Source organism: Camelus bactrianus, chromosome 21, assembly GCF_048773025.1.
Source record: "Camelus bactrianus isolate YW-2024 breed Bactrian camel chromosome 21, ASM4877302v1, whole genome shotgun sequence".
Classification (NCBI taxonomy): domain Eukaryota; kingdom Metazoa; phylum Chordata; class Mammalia; order Artiodactyla; family Camelidae; genus Camelus; species Camelus bactrianus.
In genome coordinates this window covers 21,836,289-21,856,714 of record NC_133559.1, presented here as the reverse complement: position 1 = coordinate 21,856,714, position 20,426 = coordinate 21,836,289, and the positions used below count along the sequence as shown (strand labels likewise).

The following is a 20,426-nucleotide window of genomic DNA, read 5'->3' as shown; positions in this document are numbered from 1 at the left end:
ATGCACTGCGTTCTGTTTTATATTTAGTAATATTGATGTCTCCGAATGAAACTCATTAAAGTAAATGAGCTGGTCATGCTGGGCCGGGCTGGCTGAGATGGAGAACATGGGTGAGGCGACCCGCTCCTCCTCAGGGAAGCGAGAAGCTTGGACTCCTTGGGCCCAGAGCCCCCTCCTGTCACCTCTCGGGCTCCTTGGCAATGGCAGAGTCCTCCAGCTGACCAGCCTCACAAGGCACCTGAAGACTGTAGGTGCTAACTCCAAGGCTGGTCCCCAAGACGTTCTTTTTATTCTCCCAGGGAATAAGACTGGAGCCCTCTGCCAGGAGCGACGATGCTCCCTCTTCTAAGGCGTGAATCAGGGAAATTAAGCAGGACTGATGGAGGCAGCGCCCAGCAGAGATCTGTGCAGGCTTTTGGTTAACAACCCTCATAAACCACTTCAGGGAAGTCAGTTATCTTGGAGATACGACACGAAATCTGCAGATCTGTCAAAGCTCCTGGATCACGATTCCGAGTTCCTAACCTTAGAGAAAATGTAACACTCCTGCTGAGACATCTCAGTGAAGGCAAATTCCTAAAACCTGTTCAAGGGTAGAAATGCTGCCTCCTCTTCGAATACTCTTCCAGAGAAACGACTCAGTGCTACTCACGTGCACGGCTTCAACATCACCGCTGGTTTAGAATGAATTTAACTGTACTTCTCGTGTATAGTATTAACCGGCATCGCGCGCCGATCCACCTGCGTAAAGACGAGCCCGCCTACGCCTGTTACCTGCGCCGTCTCCTCCTCTTGCTTCCTCTTCTCTTCCTCAGTCTCCACCAGCCTCTGCTTGGTCAGGAGGAGCTCCTTATTCAGCACGTCTGCCTTGTCCTCTGCCTGCAAACCAGAGCGCATGGCAACCGTAAAGAAGGTGAAGGAAGTGTGTGCACACACTCCCCGACCTCCGGCTCTTACTGTCCCAACATTCCCAGAAGCCTTTCTCCCTCTCGCTCCCCCAGGGGGTGGCTGCTTTCACTGAATGCCGATGAGGTACTGGGCACTTGGCACACACCATGTCTAATCCTCACGACAAAAATTATTTCCCAGATGACGGTCAGGAGGTTTGGAGAGATTAAATAACCTAGCTGGGAAACATGTCTAAGATCAGAGCCTTGATCTCGATTCAGATTCAAGGGGCACCAGAGCCCGGGCTCCTTCTAAAGGCTTCCTCCACCTTCTCAGAAGTCACAACAGCTCTCACTCTGAGACTGTGTGACGGACTGGGTGACGGGGTGGAGCCTCACATGGAAGCTTCTGACTGGTGGTGCATAGGGTGGGTTCAGAGAAGACAAGCAGAGGGTGACCACGGACCACAGTTAGGTGAGAAGATTCTAAGACCAGCTGAGGTTACCTGGCCCATCAGGCTACTCACAACAGCAGTGAGAACAGTAAGGAGAAATTAAGACCAAAAGACGCATGAGACAGCCAGCCATGAGGAAAACTGAAGGATGTCCCAGGAATCCAGGCAGAAAAGACCAGATTCCCAGAATGGCCAAGGAAAGCGAGGAAAGAGTACTCTGCTCATAATTTGGATACAGAACCAAAATTCACTACGGAAGCACTCGTGTGTGTGCGTGCGTGTGTGCAACTTAGTTATTAACACGTGACTGTGTCACACTTGAGGGCCCTTACCTCACACTTCAAGTTCACTTCTGCAGTGCAGCGTGGTCTGAGCCCCGTCCCACTCACCCCGTCTACGTCAGTCCCCCACCCCATCTACACTCAGATTTCCCTTGATAACACGATCTGTAATGACACACTGCGCAATTTATTTGCCTTGCCCATTCAACTTCAAGCTCTGGGGGGCAAGAACCCTCTCTCCTTTGTTCATCACTGTATCGTATCCCCAGTTCTGGGTACAGAGCAGGTGCACCACAGCTATTCAGTGAGTGAAGGGATGTGCTTCTCCAAGTCACGGAGAAGGAGACTGGGCGGAGGGGGCCCAGATGAGTTCAGCAGGGAAACTAGTGACACAGGAGCGGCAGCCATCTGAAGGAGCCGTCCCTGGCCGACAGCAGCAAAACGCTGTCCAAGTAGTTGTGAAAACTGGCCAGGTGGCCTTCTGTCTGTGTTTCGCCGTATCTCCCATGTGTCCAGATGGCCAGGCCAGCGCAGTCTGCTGAGTCCTGGCAGAGAAACTGCATTCGAGCTTCCCTGTTCTGTCTTTCAGCTCCTGAGACCCCACATCCCAGTGCTCAGAGCTCTGCTTTCAGATACTTTGGAACTGTCAGGTAGTGAGAGTGAAAAAGTCCCTTTTAAAGACTCTAAAATTTGGTCTGATACGTCAGATTTTAGGGGGTAAATCTACACAGCAAAAAAGCACCCAAAAAGTAGAGGTGGGCATCAAAAAGTGCAACATGTTGCAAGTCAAGTTTTAATAAACTGTAAGATAGCTGATGTAGAGGATGGAAACCCAAAACTGTGAACTCTAGAGCATCAAGCAAGATGACAAGTCACCCACGGAGCGGGAGATCCTCCCCAAGGTCTCTCATGGACGGTCTTCGTGTGGCGAATCAAGAGCAGCTGTCCTGATGGCTTCAGTGTTCTTAAAAATCTTACCAAGTCTGTCCCCCTATAATGGCAGCCCCCTGGTTAAAGTTCCACCCCAGAACATCTGAGCAACAGCCCTGCTAAAAGAGAAGGCTGCAGTTTAACCTCCCCTTAGCGCACCCTCAGCAATTTCCATTTTTTGAAGAGAACAGTCCTTTTCTAATACACATCATGACACTCCGAAACAAAAGTTCTCTAAGTTTGGTCTTGAAGAGAGATTCACCCAAACTATGAGCCTTTTGTGAACTTCTGAATAGTCGATGCCATCCTGACATTCAGTAACAAGCTTCTGAAATTCTAGAGAATGTCTAGGTGTTGTATAGCTTTAGAAATGTCTGTAAAAAACAAAAAAAAAAAAAAAAAAAAAAAAAAGAGGAAAAAACCTCACTTCCCTCAAAACATTTTTAACAAACACTTAAATATTTATGATGAGAGGACCTATTATTTTTATTTACACATTTTCTGTTGCTCATTCTTTACTAAGCCACGGTAGGGCAACCTTCTTCTGTTTCTATTTCCAACATCTGCAGAAATTGGGTCCACGTGGGTCCCGCATCGGAGGAGTCCCAGGAAGGAGCACCCGGAATTTCTCCTCCAGGCTGACCAGCGAAGTCAGAGTAATTCTTTTGCTCATCAAAAACAGAGCTAGATCTGAATCAACCTGGTTCTCCTCCTAAAAATGGTCTTCTGGGTCTCCGTACAGGCAACCTCTCTACCTCACTTGAGTAGAAATCATCTTTAACGTGACAGGACTTTCCAGGAACATAATACTAAACAGATTAGATCCTCAAATTCCATCTTGGAACTCAAATTATAAAACCCTCACGGTAATTTGATGAGACGGAGGAGGCCACTGTCATTACTGCCTTCTCATCACTTACCGACATCTTATAATGCCTTACTGATATGAAAACTTCTGCTTCCTAACACTACCATGACACTCACACGAGAGAAACACGCACTGCAGTTTGTGATTAAGTCATGAGCCAACGGAGAACCTGCTCAGAAAGGCTGAGCTCCAACATCAAGGCTGGGGGGCTTTCAGAAGAGATTTCTCGAAGTCGCCAAGCCAGCTGTTCCATTTACGGCAGAACAGAAGACGGTGCCCCTCATGCTGCACGGGCCCCGCGTGGTCAGGATGGGGGGCCCGGCTGCAGCGGGAAACGGTGGGAAGAGAAAGAACGGGAAGGGCCTGGAAGCAGGGAGCAGCAGAAACTGTGATGGAGATGCTGTATCTTTTTTCACTTCCAAACCCTGAGGAGTCCTTACTTAAAGAGTCTGAGGGAGGGCAAGTTGTCAGAAGAGAAAGCTCTGTCCCAGAGAAAAGGGACGAGCCGCTGGCGCCCAGGGAGCCTGAAACCAGCGCTGAACGGCAAGGGTCAGAGACCACTTATTTCTCCAAAGTACCTCTTACCTAATTAGTGCTTGTTTGCTTTACATATTGTCTCACATACAGTCTGCTTCCATGTTTGCTTAATGTTTGCCAACATTTTGCTATTTTAATCGAGAGATCTGATTTTGATAAACTGGGAACGGAGAAGTCATGGGCAGACTGGGTGAAGGCGGGCGAAGCGGCCCTTCCGCCCTCAGGTGAGGCCCTTCCTTGAGGGCCGGGGGCAGGACACCTGAACCGTGGGATGGTTGTGACGGGCAGATAAACCCGTCTCTGCAGAAACTGCAGAGTCAGATGTGAGGACGGGAGGCGCATGAAATAGCAATTTTCACTCTTTCATCTTCATAATAAGCTTCAACAGGCAGGAGCCAGGTCTTAACTACTTTTTTAAAAAGAGACAAGTATGGAGGGTAGAAATAAAAGAGAAGGAATACTGGAGATCGTCATTCTAAGTGAGGTAAGCCAGGAAGAGAAGGAAGAATATATGCTGTCACTTACACGTGGAATCTAAAAAAAGAAAAACACAAACAAACAAAAGACACAAATGAACTTACAAAACAGAGACAGATTCAAAGGCAGAGAACAAACTCATGGTCACCAGGGGGTAAAGCGGGTGGGAAGGGATACACTGTGAATTCGAGATTTGCAGATACTAACTACTATATGTAAAACAGATAAACAAGTTTCTCCTGTACAGCACAGGGAACTATATTCACTGTCTTGTAGTAACTCATAATGAAAACGAATCCAAAAAGGAATATATGTATGTATATGTATGACTGAAGCATGGTGCTGTATGCCAGAAATTGACACAACATTGTAAACTGACTATATGTCAATTAAAAAAAAAAGAGAGAGAGAAAAGAGAAAGTATAAATGAAGGAATGAAGGAACCTCTTCTTCAGGGACTGACCTAGTATTTCCATGAGGGACCCAGGGACTCAGTAATCACTTGTATCAGGAGTTCCTTAATAATCATTCCAGACCAATCCACAAAATAGATTTTTTTGGTGGTGAAACAGTTTTTTAAATAATGTTTTTTTTCTGATCTTTAAAAAGTTATAAGATATATTGTTACTTAACCAAGCGTGGTTGAGAAATTTACGATCTTCTTAAAAGATAAAGAATTGAAAAACTAAAAGTATAAAGATGAATATAAAAATTAGATTTACTCTTATCACACAGAGATACTTAGCAGTAACATTTTGATATATTTCCTTGTAGGCTTTTTTCCCATCAGGGTATAGTCCAGCCTTCTTTCCTATGGGATGGCACTATGCCAGCCCATATCCCTTGTAATTTAGATGCAAATGTTATACACAGATAAATTTAATGTTTTAAAAAATATTATATCATTATCTTCCCATTGTTTTTTAAAATGATTCTAAAAAGATATTTTACAGACATTCATTCTCTCCTTCTATTGGACATACACATTATTTCTGTTTTTAATTCTTTTAAGTAACACCTCAGTAAACAACTTTGTACATATATTTCTGACCAAATCTCTATTTTTTTTTTAGGATAGCTTTCCAAGTCAGAGTATATATGTCAGTTTCCTCATTTATAAAATGGCAGATTAAAATACCTGCTTAATGGAGTCATTAGGAAGATTAAATGAGACAATGCTTAGGAATCGTTTACACAACCTGCTTGGTGCATAGTGGATACTCAGTAAATATTTAATCCATTATTTTTGCAACCTCTTAAAGGCTTAATATGTACCGAATACATTTCCCACATGATTTTCAATTTATAACTCTTTCTGCCTTATTTCACTGCATCCCCATTGGGCCTAACTGCTTAAAACTTTTTCGTCCTTCCCGTTTTGCTGGGATATAACTGACACGCAGCACTGTGTAAATTCAAGGTGGACAACATAATGATTTGACTTCCATGCATCATGGAACGGTTACCACAATAGAGTTAATGTAAACCTGTTTTCATTTGGCTAGCTATCTTAAGAAAACTATTGATGGATAAAGTATTCAAAATGGCAGAATTGAGTGTCAGCCAAGGCCATTTGGAAAGCTAACATGGAACCCAAAATGTCATTCTGTCCTGAGTCACCACTATGGTCTCTTTACTACAGAAATACAACAGCTGAGGTCAGGCTGGGTGTGGCCCTGTTGAATGGGGACCCCTCTGCCTTCTTCGGTTCTGAGTCTCTGAGTCACACACCTGTCACACCACCTCTGACAACCTGACGCAGCTGGCGGAGCGGGGTTTGCGGTTAAAGGGCCACCGCCCACCCTCCACCACGGGGCTGCCGCTTCAATCTGCTACATCCTGTGTCCCAAGCAGCACGGTTTTTGTTTTTGAGCTTCCTGGTCTCTCCCTTCAGCACTGTTTTCCTCAACAGCAGTGTTATCTCCCATCTTACTGTGGTTTAAACTTCCAGGCTGCAAAATTAGCTGTTCACGTGGGGAAAAGGAGTTGTGGTGAGGACCATTTTTAAACATTAACGTTCAATTTTAAACATCCAATTATACCTGTATTATTAACGGATTTGTATTTTAAATACCGTCAGCGCACAGCGAGAGCCCAGGCCATGCCTCTTTCACAGGTCCAACAGCCCGAGGCCCCACTGTTCTGACCCTATTCACTTTCTAGAAGTCAGAACACAGAGTGATGTTTTTAAATCTGCACAAGATTCCTTCTTATATTGTCAATTATTTCCAGAGATCCTAACAAAAGAAAAACAGGAAGTCCTAAAGCTGTCAGGACCGTCGGAAAGGACAAGGAAGTTGAACAATTAAAGGGCTTCCTAGGAACAGCTAACGTGCACTGAACACGTACTTCCATAGTTCTTTCCCTCGTTTAATTCTCACATCATCCCTATCGGGTAGACACTTTCTAAAACCTATAGGCAGGTTAAGAATTGCCCTGGGTCACATGATGAGTGAGCACTGATGCCAGGATTCATACCCCGGTGGTCTTGACTCTCAGCCACTAGAATGCCTGTGGACCCAATACTAGGCATATCTCAATGTACATACTTCATATAAAATCCTCACAGTTACTGTAGATGAGAATTCTTTGCGGAACACAAAGTACAGTGCCTACAAATGTTTGGTATCTGTATCCTCTTGGTGACTGATATTCTCAGGTAACTATGCTGGCAGCCCTTGGCTTAGGAAAAGTGCAGATTACGAACACCAGAAAAGCTCAGAGGTATTAAAAGAAAAAAGTATGCTGCACGTGCTGCTTGGAAGGGACTCAAACCTGTCTCAAAGGCTTGCGTTTTCTTCTGTCTCCAATTAGCACAAGCAGTCCCCTCCCCGCCACACCGTTGACCCATTTAGCAGCTCACTCAGTGTCGAGGGCAGAGCAAGCCCTCGTGGGGCTGTTCTGAGAGCCACTTGGTCCTTGCCCCTGCAGGGGTCACCACAGTCTAGTCTTACTTCTGCCTAGTGGATGCCACGTTTACCTGATCCAAGTCATTCCGCAGAGCGATTTTGCTGGTTACGAGTTCATGAGCAAGGTCGTCGTTCTCTTGTTCCAACCTCATGCTGGCCTCCTGTAATCTCCGGTTCTCCCTCTGCAGGAAAAGAGCAACAGCCAGAGGTGGGCGTTAGTGCCTGGACATACTATCAGAAGCCAGTGGAGCTGTGAGGAAAAACAAGCAACAACAACAACAACAGAGTGAACTTCGGAAGGTGTAAGAAGGAGAAGGCGCAGGTGGCACGGGAAGGCAGGACTGCTGTCGGGGAAACAACAGTGGGTTAAGCGAGCGGTGCAGGTGCGGAACTCGACCCAGTGAAACGTACAGCTGTCTCGGAAGCCCTCCAGACAGGAGTGCATCATAAGAACCGTGCCACAAAAAGCAAGATTTCCAAACACACCCCCAGTCCTGTGAGGCTTTCCTATAGACCTAGAACACAGATACAGGCAGTTCTTTGTTTGAAACATGCGCAATGATCCCACCCTTGACCTCAAGGGAAACTGCATGGAAGTGGGGAAACCACTAGGCATTTCTTCAAATTGTTTTTCCCATATCAGGGTTCAAATTGGTTGAGTATGTTTAAGCATATGGTTTTATTTTGTTTCACTATCAACTGACTTTTTCATTCTTTGGCTAAGATTATATTTATTGTTCTGAACACCAATTTTTGTGTTAAAACAACAATTCTTATGATAATGTCTCTAAATGTTTGCTTTTTTTTTTTTTAAACTTCAGATTAAAAGATTCTGGGTAAAATAAATTACTGAGCTGTTTCCACCCCCACCCTACCCCGCCTTGAACTCCCAAGGGAAAAAATTCTGGAACAGTTATACGATAAAAGCAAGTCACTCATTCTTATGAAGCAAGGACTCCCCTTCACTAGCCGTTATGAACAGTACAGCTGTACATTCACAGCTATTTTCCAAATGGCAATTTAGTGTCCTCCATTCCAAAGCATCTTTGCTACTGTTAGCAGTCACAGAAGGTTCAAAAGAGAGCTGACAGGAAAGACATCAATGTGCTGAGACCTTCCTGTTTTTCAGATTTATACTCCTAAAAGTGTTTTCTGCAAGGATGGCAAAAACTTAGACAAAGCAGTGTTCCCCAAGCAGAAGACAAACCTGTGTACGCCCTGGCAGATAGTGTACCAGAGCATCCTGGAGTGGAGGGGGAGGGGAGGCTGGGGATTTTATCTGCTATAGAACAACCTGGAGTTTGTTATACAGAAAGAAGGAAACCTAATTTCTTTTTTCTTTTCTTTTTTTTTTTTATTAAAGAAGGGCTAAGAAACAGATGGTAAGGGCAAAGCTCGAGATTTTCCTGGAGGCAGAAGATCCAAACACAGGGCCAGCAGGGAAGCCAAAGGATGCACCTACACTTTGACTCTAGGCAGCCAACAGGGCCCATTTCTATATTTTCCTTTGGAAAAGGTAGACTGGATAGTTGGGGACGGTCAAAACATTTTTGCAAAAGAGATCTGCTAAAAAAGAAAAAAAAAAACCCCAAATCACTTAATTTTTAAATGAATTAAAGACAGATTTCCATACAGTGTTAAAATGTAAGTGAAAAATATCTCACGACAGAAGAAATGCTTGTGCTACCTCATAGGAAAAAAGACAAGTAATGGGAAAATTCCATTTTCATAATGACATAAATAACATTAACTGTGGGTAATGGATAATTTTTATTGTTGTCTTTGCGCTTTCAAAACATTTCCAAGTTGTCTACAATGAATATATAATATATGTGTTTGAAGTTTAAAAAGTTCTTTAAAAAATAAAAAGCAATTCAGAATTTCAATTTCATTGGAAAGAATAAAATGCCAAAGTCACAGTTTTTTAAAAATCCACTCCTTTTGGTAGCTCATATTCTATGGGAAACCACAGTGGACCTTCCTCTGTGACCAAGGTACAATGTAACCCCTTAATAGTGCTGACCTGCCAGGAACCCTTTCCTAAGATATTCCTGAAAAGACAGCAAACGTATTTGTAGAGGCAAATTATACTCATCAAATCCTCCATCTATAGAACATCTACCCTCTCACAGAAGCATAATAAAAGCGGAAACTAAAATATAAAAAAACCTAGGGTGTCTAGAGCTGAATTTTTCAATCTTTGCTGAAGCAATCCAGATTCGAGCAGAGGCTAGACATTAGTCTTTCATTCTGATACATCTATGACCTCTTTTTGTGGAACCAATTTACATACTCAAACACGCAGCTTCAAAAAAAAAAAAAGGGTTCTGAAACTTTTCCAATAAATTTCCTCCTTGCCAGGGACAAGCAGCAATACTCAGCACAGTTTCATCAGAACCTATTTCATAAGGCAGAGTGTTTAGGCAGGGAAGAGATTTTTCTCATTTCTTGATGAATCTCTTCAAAAGAGACTGTGGTAAGGCTGTTCCAATACCTACTCCTGAGCTAAGTGTCCTGTTTCTACTGAATGTGTACTTGCAGTTCTCTAAGGGACAGAGAGCTCCCTCAGCTCTTTACTTCCACTGCATTAATTTGGCACAAGTGAAAATGCTGCAGCTACCAGTTTTTCAGGTTACAGTCACACATGCTTAGAAGTGAGTTAAAATAACCTTCAGGTAGTCAGACAATGCTAGTGGAAAAGCACTCTGTTCAAAGTACTTAAAAAAAAAAAAAGGCATCAGGTGGGTACTTCATTATTAATTAGAGATAAATGAATGATGGGTTATATTACTTAATACCAGAAATTGACATAAGCATAAGCTCGGCTGAAACTTGACTGGTAACTTCCCATTACGATGACTGTCGCAACCCGAACCTCTCCTCGGAGACACATAGATACGTACCTAAGGGGGTGGGGGTGGACAGAGGAAGATCTGGGAGAAATTATGAGTGTCCGAGGGTCCATAAAAAGCAAAATAGCCTGGGGGCAAGCCTACTGGTTTTCTGCTGTAGCAAGAAGCTTCAGTTCAGTGTCAGCGAAGCAAGCAGCACAGTGGGGAGTGTGACTCCTGCTCTGCACTCACAGACATTTGGGAAAGCAAGCTCTGGGGCCAAAAATGCAGTATCATCCTCCAAAGTATGCACCCCGGGGGCGCCAACGTGTCCTCGGGAGTCCTCCAGTGCTCCCGAGTACTACGGTGAGGCACTGCTACTGAGATGGAGATTTTCTATGAAGAACCTCCCCACACTTACCAAGGGTTAAAGAGAGATGAAATTACTTGGCTGTCTTTTCCAAAGAACCAAAACTGTTTTTAGAACTGGCTGATTCAAGAAAAAGTTTGCCTTTACACTAACAGAAGATGGTTCCGTTTGGGGAAAGGTAGTAATCTTGTTTGGTTCATTTTGAAACACTGGCAAGCGCAGCCCACCCGAGAAAGACGTGAAGTTGGCCCCGTGAACCTCAGCCAATCCGGAGATACCCAACATTCCGTACGTCTGCACAAGTGGATGCACAAGTGCACAGAACAGGCAGACCGCTCCCCTTGCCTTTCAGACAAGACTACAGGAGACAATGCTCACTTAACCCTTAAAATTTCCACCACACTGTCTGAAACCTCCTCCATCTCACACAATAAACAACGTTTGAACAAAAAGCAGACAACAGCTTTCCTCGTTAATTCCCTCCCCTCTTGCATTGGAGATGAACAGCTGGGAAAGTCTGGTTAGTAACTTTTGGGAGGAGGATACTGCATTTTTCAGAGAGACAGACGCCAATATTACAGACATACACAGACAAAAAACTTACCTCCTCAAAGGTCATAGACCAACTACCGTTTTCAATCATAGGTACAAAGACAATTGAAAAAAAAAAAGAATATCCAATGAAATTGCACACCTACTAATACAATTAGGAAATGTCAATAACAAAAAAACAGACACTTGTTAATGCTATTTTGCTATTTTCTTTTTCCTCAGAGTGTCATTTACTCTAAGTTCTCTCGAGGACTGCTAACATTGGGTGGCAGAAAGTATACTTGAGGCAGCCAGTGGGCAAGTCTCAACGCAGGAAGGCTGATACACTAAACTCCTCCCTCTCCATGCTGCTATTTGCAGCTTGCATGACTGATGAAAATGCTGTGTGTGGAACTTCTTGCAACTACGGTGTGAGTTGTTTATGCTGTTATTAAAGCTGGGTGGAAGGAACTTCCTTGTATGACAAAGTTGGAAACTTTGCAGAATAGTTCATCTTCCGGCAAAAGAATGAAATTGCTGGGCAGGGGAATGCAGAAGGAAAAATAGATCCCAGGTCTCCTTGGTGTCTGGGGGTTGGAGCTTGGGCGAAGCAGTAAAAGGAAAGGTGAACGTCATTTTTTCCAAGATGAGAAACTAGAGAAATGTGAACGGGTGATTAGAAGGAAATAAACTCAGCCTTAAAGGAAAAGATGATGGGAAAGGAGGCGGCTTCGGAAACTCCGGCTCAGTATTTTGGGTGTGCTGTCTGCTGCTATAATGAATTCTTGGCACATGCTTTTAAAGACATTTAAGGGTCAGGAGAAAAATGTTTTCCTAAAAGACCCAGTGCAATTTTATTAGCAACAACACACTCAACTCTCAAATCTTTTCTTTTGGATGCCTCTTCCAAAAGAGTTTATAGTCATCACATTCAAATTTCATCAAACAGTTTTTGACATTCAAAGACAAATGCCTAGAGATAAAACGTTTAAATGTCTACATTGTAAATGAAGGTTTGAGAAAGAGAATCTGGATATCTACAATCATTTTAGGTTCTTCTTTTACCCAACATACCCAGTTTTATCTTTCTGGTGGAAATTTAAACAATTTTAAATGTCAAACTAAAGAGAAAATCTTGTCAGTAATAACTAACTGGCAGTTGGCAAACCAGACTGCATTTCTTTTAGCATTTAAAAACAATCTCAGATTATATTCTGGCACAGGGGTCAGCAAACTTTTAATGTAAATGCCCAGACAGTAAATACTTTAGGCTTTGCACGCCATATGGTCTTTGTTGCAGCTACTCAACTCTGTCCCTGCCGTGCAAAAGCAGCCATAGATAATAAGTATGTGGCTGTTCCAATAAAACTTTATTTACAAAAACAGGCAGTGGGCCAGACTGGGACCAAAGGCCATACGGTTTGCAAATCCCTGTACTACTCTAGCAAACAAACTGAATTTTTAAAAAGCAAATGAGTTCCAGATGATGTAGAAACATGTAAGTATGACATAATTTTCTTGGTAATACTCCTTTAACAGGAAACAAAACTTAGCAAAAATTTTCTTAAAATTTTTGGAGAGCTAATTCTAAAGATCACCAATAAAGATTCTTAGAAATTCTTAACACGCGTAACATTTATACTTCCTCTGACAGTTAATTATAACTCAATCAGCAGACAAGCATCATCAGAAACCACCTGCCCCTTCTTAGCTAAGTTGCTCAGAATGCTTCAAGGCAGCTCAGAATTGCATCCTCCACCGTCTTACAAAGTGAGCTCATCGACTTATCCAGGTGCGAAGAGAAAGACTGGCAGCCTTCTGAAGTTTATCATTAAGTTGTCCCAGGCAGATAAAACCATCCTCTTGACTATCACTATTCATTAAAAGCACATGATTTCATAACACAAATATTTCCAAAAGCCAACAACATCTCTGTGATGTAGAAAATAACAAAGTGTAAAGTTATTTTCATCGGAAGAAAAACATTTTTCAAAGATGGATTTCATTTTCTTGACTTCTCTGAGTAAGGAAGGGCCTAACATAGTAAAAAAAAAAATTTTAAAAGGGAGGAGGTGGGGACCTTTTTTTTTTCTAGGTAAGATGTTTAGCGTGATTTAAACTTCCTCACTTACCAAGTTAAAAACAAAGTGTGGTCATTGTTCTAAATTATTTCATTAGATGTGTAAGGATGGCAAATGATACAAGCACAAATTAAGCTTTATTTAAAAGATCCTGTTTGTGTTGTTTGTACTATTTATAATTAAACAGCTTAATTTTAAATTCCATGTAGGGACAACTGCTCTATGAAAATTAGTATGGGCAAGAAAAATTTCCTGTGAACTTACAGGAATCATTTTCTTTCTGTTTGGATTTTTTGATTAAAAAAAAATACTATGTGTAACCTCAAGAAAGAAGTTAAACATTCTAAATTTAATTATACTGAACACAGATAAGATTCTTCAATTAGAAATTATGTATTTATAATACTATCTGTCTCCCAAACCCCAGAGAGTTTAAGCATTCCTGATTCTTTCTAGGATTTGCCCATCTAGAATAGGTAATGACATAACCTTCATTATGCTTTGGGAGATTCACTGAATTTAATTAATTAGCTATGCTTTTTTAAGGCTTAACTCACATTTGTATGAGTAGTTCTTTAATTAAATAAGAAAAGCGTATCATCTTCGAAAGACAGGTGAATGCTGTAGTCTCTAAAAAAGTGCCAACAATGGGTTACATTGTCAGAAAGCTAACCTTCCCCAAACGAAAACAATCCATCTTCTTAAAAGAGAAAAAAATATTTTAATTTCTGAAGCTGGTAACTGCTTATTCGGGACTTGGCTACTAATTTTTAAAATGACTAAAATTTTAAAAATGACTGTGCATATCCATGAATGTTTGCTTTCTAGGGACCTGCAGGAAAATAAAAATACACATGGTGTTTTTCTACAGACAAAGCTTTATCCTGTGCTTCACTTCATTTGAAATCTGTAAGTACATTTACAAACCAAAATACCAGAGTAGATAAATACCACTCGACAAACTTGGCCAGGTCAGACTTCAGAAGGACAAGAAAAGAGGCTTAAGCATAAATACTACATATTCTTCTTCTAATAAAGTTTCCTTTTGTGTCTCAGAACCTAGCCATGAGGATAAACAGAAAGAGTGCGGCAAAGGCTATGAGCAGTCATTACACAGTTCACTGAGTTTCAAATACAAGACCAGGCAGCACCAGCCGTGTGTATATACCCGACGTGCCTATTTATATATGTTTAAGTCTGTGTGCATGTGTATACACAGATGTATACACTACACACATAAACACACATCTACGAAAATAAATGTACCACCCGCTTCTGTCAGCCTTTCCCTTATAAACACGAGCACACACAGGATCCCTAGTCACTGATTCGCTCCAATTCTGACAGGAAGGTCTCCCTCCCACACGTATGGCCTCTGCACAGGTATGAATGAGGTTGATAGAAAGAAGACGGCGGGCAGGTGCCAATCCTCTTGCAACATTTTGCTTGGATTTTTTTTTTGTTTGAGATACAATTCACACACCATAAAATTCATCTTTTTAAAGTGTATAATCTGGTGGTTTCACTACATTCTCAAAGTTGTACAACCATCATCACTCTCAAATTCCAGAACATTTCCACTGTGCTTAGGGTTCTAAAATTTAAATGCACACCAACACTGTTTCATCAAGTGTTAGATACAGGTGAGTACAGTGACCTAACCTGAGAATGCAGACAGCTGCCTACGTCAGAAAAATGGACACAAAACACCTGGTTGGACAGACACAGCAAGATTGTGACTGCCGAGAGCGCTGTCTGCAATGTTGGACCTTTAATCCCACCTCTGGCTTCCCTGAAATGGCCCTTTTTGTACCCTACTATGCCCAAGAAAAATAGTATCAAGCTGAAAAATCAGAATATCTTATGGTATGACACCTCTCAGCCTTTTTTAAAAATTGACACAATCTTCCCAAGTCCCTTGCCATATGGCAAGCGAGGGGGTAAACACAGAATTTTAAGCAGTATGGATCCTAATGGTTGATTCAATGCCTTCAAAGATCTCCCCAAGTTCTTCTTGAGAATTTACATAACTAGGCTCACAGTCCAAGACCTATGAATGACAAAGTGCTTATTCCCATGGCAGAGATCTTATTCTTGACTGGATTACATTTGTAAGATGCCAGAAGGTATTTTTCTAAGACACTTTCCTAACTTTAATAAAGACAGTGATAATTAGCTTCTTAAACCAGATACTGAGTATCTGAAAGAACAAACCTATTCATGGTTGGATGCTGTGTTGTCAGCTGTCACCTTGAAAATGTAATTTTAATTTGAGGACTATAACTTTACCAAGTCCAGTACAAATTTCTAGACATTATTAAAAGTGTGTAGAAATAGTAGTTGGATGACGTACTTACACACTATTACAATACAAAAGAAATCGTTATAGAGGGTATCTGATACGCACAAATAGGACATTCAAGCTTAAAAGTTAGTACCTGTTTTCAAAACAAAAAAAGGTTTATTCTACTTTGATCTCTCAGTAACAACTGTATACATCAATAGTCTGTCTATAAATATGCATCATACTATTTATACATACGTATCTTCTTTGACACAAAAAGGATGTAAGAAACAGTAACAAGTTCAGTTCCAGGCTGATGTTAAGTTTACACAGTTTTCATCTTTCATTTCCCTCTCTTCTGTTTTAAAGTATCCTTCCCACATCTTGCTCATAGTGACAGCAGCAGTTAGAAAATTAGAATGATGCAAGCGGTAGGAGAGCTTCATTCTGGATCCTTAACAGTATTTTGTAATCACTACTTCAAGCCTTTCTCAGGCGGCATGTTATATAAGCTATGGTAAAATCGGTTTTATGGGGGGGGCAGGAGGTGGAAATTAGCTTTGAAATTTATCTACGAGCACCTTATAGGGTAATAGTTACCTGCCATTGCAGTATGTGGGATTTTATTATCAGCCAGTTTTATAAACAAGGGGAGAAACTTACTGATGTTAGATTATTGGGCAGCAATACTTGGGAGAAACAGGAGGAAGACGGGGAGAGCTAACCAGTGGGGCAGACACACGCAAGGCGAAGCTGTTCCTGTAATACGTGGGTAATTAGAGGCAGCAGGCCTAATAAGGCTAGTAACGACCATTCATCGAACACCAGCTCTGTGCTGGGTACCAAACATCCAGCATCCCCCATCCTCAGAGCAAGCTTTCAAGGAAGTGTGGATACTGTATGTTTTACAAATAAGGAAAAGGTTCAATAATAGTCCAACACGCTGAGCAATGGCATAAGGGGTTATTAAGGCTCCCAACCTGGATTCCAAATCCTGTCTTCTTTTTTAAAAATTCAGGTTTTGAACTCAGATCTGACTACAAAATCCATATACCCCTTCCACCAGTCCCCTCTGTGAACCTCCCAAACTAGTCAGTTCAGGGACAGAGACAAGTACTGTGTGACTGCAGCTGCCCACGGCCAGCTCTCTGACCAAGCAAGAGCAACTCTCGTTACAAAGGTGGAAGTCATCCCGCGGCGGGGGATTTAGTTAAGTCCCCACAGCACTTTTCCTGGCAGGACATTTCGGCATTGCCGGTGCTCAGTGTACAAATACAATATTCTCTTATCTTAATGTACTGATGTTGGGGGGAACCACCATGCAACTGTAGGAATCCGAAAAATTAAAACATATTGAAGAGAGACAATGATATTTCAGCTGGAAAAAAATAAGTCTGAAATTAGCATTTCCCCAACAGGGCTTCATGGGAACAGCGCAGCTAATTACCACTGAAGAGACCTTTGTGACTAGCCCAATTTTTAAAAAATACTAAAATTAACTAAGATAGTAAACTGAACCCATTTGGATTCTGGAACTGCACACTGTAGTGACACATCACTGTTACTCAGAAATTTGTGGGAAAAAATGTTGCAACAGACACCAGCACTGTGCTCGATACACCTTTGTGGTTTTTATTTTTCCTTTCAAGTGAGTTTGTATTTTTAACATTGGCTACACACAGAGGGAAGTCTGCAACCTTCTCGTGCCCGTCTCGGAACGGCTCGCCTTCTACGAGTCTTTGTGGATGTGAGCGTGCACGGCTAAACCAGTGCTCTGCCATTTTCCTCTTTCCTCATTTTTGAAAATAGTCGATAGCCACTTTCTCTCTTTCTTTTCCCCTTTCTCTCAGCTTCTTATGAAGATTCCCAGTACAAATGCAACAGGTGAAGTTACCTACAAATATACAAACTGAAAGAAAAGAAATATTATGGTTGGCGCCTCAGGAGTCTCCTGAGATGAGAACATACCTGGACACTGAGCACGGTCAGAGAGGGTCTACGTCAATCAAGAAGGAACAGAGGGAAGCGAACTTCCCACAGCTGCAGCTTTGGGGGAAAGAAGGCGCTTTGCTCTGACAGGTGCCCCGTGACTCCCATACCTTGTATCTGTCCATTGGGTCTTCCTGCTGCAGCTGGCTCTCTCGCATGGTCTGATATTCTTTCTCATATTTCTTTAATTTCTTGGTCGGTACCTGCAGGAGTGACAGGAAAAGCATGTTAGACATTCCAGTGTGTTTCCCAATGAAGCTGAAGGAGTGAAAAACAACTAACAAACTGGCTTCCTTGCCAGGAAGCTCTCCTCTCCCTATACATTCTTTACTGAGAAGAGCTTTAACCCAGAGGCTCTGTTCCAGGAAGGAGGTAACGGGCAGATAATCCAGAAGATATTTCAGAAGATAATCTCAGAATATGCCAGGAAAACTCATCGAGGTTAAAAGGAATGCAACACCCTGTAAAACACCCTGATTGTTATCACCTTTTCGGTTCCATAAAGTTCTTCTATAAAACCTCAAGACCCCAGCCCCACAGTCTCTGAGGCATCAGGGTGCTGTGACTCCCCTTTGCCTAAGCAATAAAGTGATTTTGATTTTCTGAAAACTCTGCCTCTTTCAATCCAGTTTTCAGGGTACGGAGGCCAGTTTTGTGGTAACAAAATCTCTGGCATTCTAGTGGAACACATCCAACTCAACGCGGGGGGAAAAATTTAGATTCTAGAGCAGAGTCTGCAAATTTTTTCTGTAAAGGTCCAGATAGCATCTGTTTTAGGCTTTGTGAGCCATATGGTCTAGGTCACAACAACTCCACCGTTGTTGTTGTACAAAAGCTGCTGTTGGTGACACAGTGAGTGAGTGTGGCCATGTTCCAACAAAACGTTATTTACCAAAATGAACTACAGTTTGTCCATCTCTGTTTTACAGCATTGCTCATTTATCATCACTTTTTCTTGTTAATATATTTAACAGTGCTATTAATTCGGTTAAACTGCCTCTCTTTAAGTAAAATTCACTCTTCTACCATGTTAAAAGTGAAAATTATTATTTCATAAAACTTTTAAAAATTGGACAACAAAAAAAAATTTAATGGAGCCTGTGTACTAGAGAGAAAGCAAACTGTAAATTGGCAGGTAAACAAGTGTCTATTTCATAATGACTATCAGGAGAATTAAATCACATAAGTATCTAAAATAATGCCTGCTTCATGGAAATTTTTTAAACTGTGTTTTCAGAGAGCATTCAGTAAAATTAACCCATTGTAATCTATTATATGTTCCATGTAACAGGTTAAGTTTACTTTTAGGCTTTTCTTAGATGATCCAAGTTATATAATCTTTTTAAACATCAGAATCTTTCCTCAATGTTCAAGTCCTAAAGTACGTGACTTGAAATGAAGAAAAAGTACATCCGAGTTTTTAAATGATAACAAGGGCATTACTTTGCTAAATCCTTGGGGACTCAGTCAAGGAAAGGAACACGTGCTGATGTCCCTCAGTATCCACCACGGTACCCATAGCAAAGTAACTGGCCCACACGAGGCCATCAACAGATTGTTTCTTGTCAAGTTCAAAATATGGTATTTTGAAAACACGTACGTGTGTGTGAGAAAGAGACAGAGCAAGAGTGAAAGCACCAGAATGAATATAAAATTATCTTCTTGTTTCCTGGGATGAGGATAGTTTCAGTTCTCTTGAATCTGGCCAGAGAGCATGTTAAATAAAAAGCAAAGACATCAGGTGTCGTCCCCCCGCCACCCACTTATTCTAATCACTCTGTCCCCCCCACCCTCCCCCCGCCAGGAGAACCCCGATGGACTGGAATGATCTGCTTCTCACAACTGGGCGGTTTCACACAGCTCACAGAGTGCAAATCATTCAACAACCACGGGAGGACAACCTTCATCCGGCTCACGGAGGCATGCCTACCCGGTCAAGACAAGCTGGAAGGACACTTTCCAGCGTGTAACCGAATTGCAAAACCAGTGCTGAATATTGCCAGGAGAAACAAATCCTTTATTACTCCATCTCCAGAGACCTTCAGCAGTACACTGGGACCGACGAGAGTGCAAGAGCGAGGGAAACACCACCTGCAGAGCCTGGCCCCAAGGTCATCGATAAACAAGAAGGGAAATACACATGATCATGTGCTGACAAAACGGCAACAACGATATTGTTTTTCCTGACTCTGAGAGGGGCAATTTCCTCCAGTTTTCTCTTCTCTCTGTGCATTAATCATACACTCTGAAAGCCAAAACAGACTCTCCAGATGGAGTGGCCAGTCAGTAGCACTGAAGTGGCTCTGGAGCAGAGGAGAGATGGGAAGATGTCTCAGAGTTCCACACGTAGGCCTAGGAGGAGAGGGCCAGGCGAGAAGGGACAGGGAGCCCACGCCGGCAGCCACTTACCCACAAGATGAGGAGGAGGTCCAATATTTTAGTATTTTTTACAGCTGGATACTGGTACCAGTGGGTACCAGGCTAAAGGTCAGTCCTACGTGGAAGTATTTCTACATGGTTTTAAAATGGACCCATTCACCAATGACTGGATTATATATTGCAAGCTTGTCCCTAGAGAATTTCTTCCAAAACTGTATTTTTTAAATTGCAACTATTACTGAGGGTTTTTTTCTTTTTACATGTGAAAGAGTGTCCTTTTAAAAGTCAATCTTGTTACTTATGTTAGGAGGTTCACTTCAAAGTGAAATTTTAAAAAATGCATTAAACGCCCCTCATAAGCTAATCCTTTCCCATCTGGCTGAGATTCCAGGATGTTTGGCTTCATCTTGTTCAGGGAAACAGAGCAGGTTCCCAGAACAATATGTTGCTAGGAGACCTTCCAAGCTTATTTATCTTGTGCTGTGGGGTGATACTGAGCATCCACCTGTGATTGGCACAAAGTGAAAGAGGAAAAAAAGGCAGAGGAGGAAGGAGAGCTGATAGGAAACTCCTGTTATTTATGAGATAAAGAAAACAGACTGTTATGGCTTCCAAAC

The 20,426-nt window shown here is 42.1% G+C and overlaps 1 protein-coding gene across 9 annotated transcripts in view; it reads right to left on the bottom strand.

Annotated features, from left to right (window-relative positions):
• The window catches only part of RABGAP1L (RAB GTPase activating protein 1 like), a 560,468-nt gene that overhangs the window by 10,384 nt on the left and 529,658 nt on the right, over positions 1–20,426 (bottom strand). For 7 of the 9 annotated variants that reach the window (XM_074349820.1, XM_010954883.3, XM_045516583.2 and 4 more), the window contains 3 exons: positions 17,541–17,633; positions 7,416–7,526; positions 775–879 (listed from right to left, as the gene is read on the bottom strand). In XM_074349820.1, the coding sequence (XP_074205921.1) occupies positions 775–879; positions 7,416–7,526; positions 17,541–17,633 (309 nt within the window). Of the gene's footprint in view, positions 1–774; positions 880–7,415; positions 7,527–11,149; positions 17,351–17,540; positions 17,634–20,426 lie in introns of those variants that run through there. The other 2 variants (XM_045516585.2, XM_074349821.1) reach the window with 2 other exon arrangements.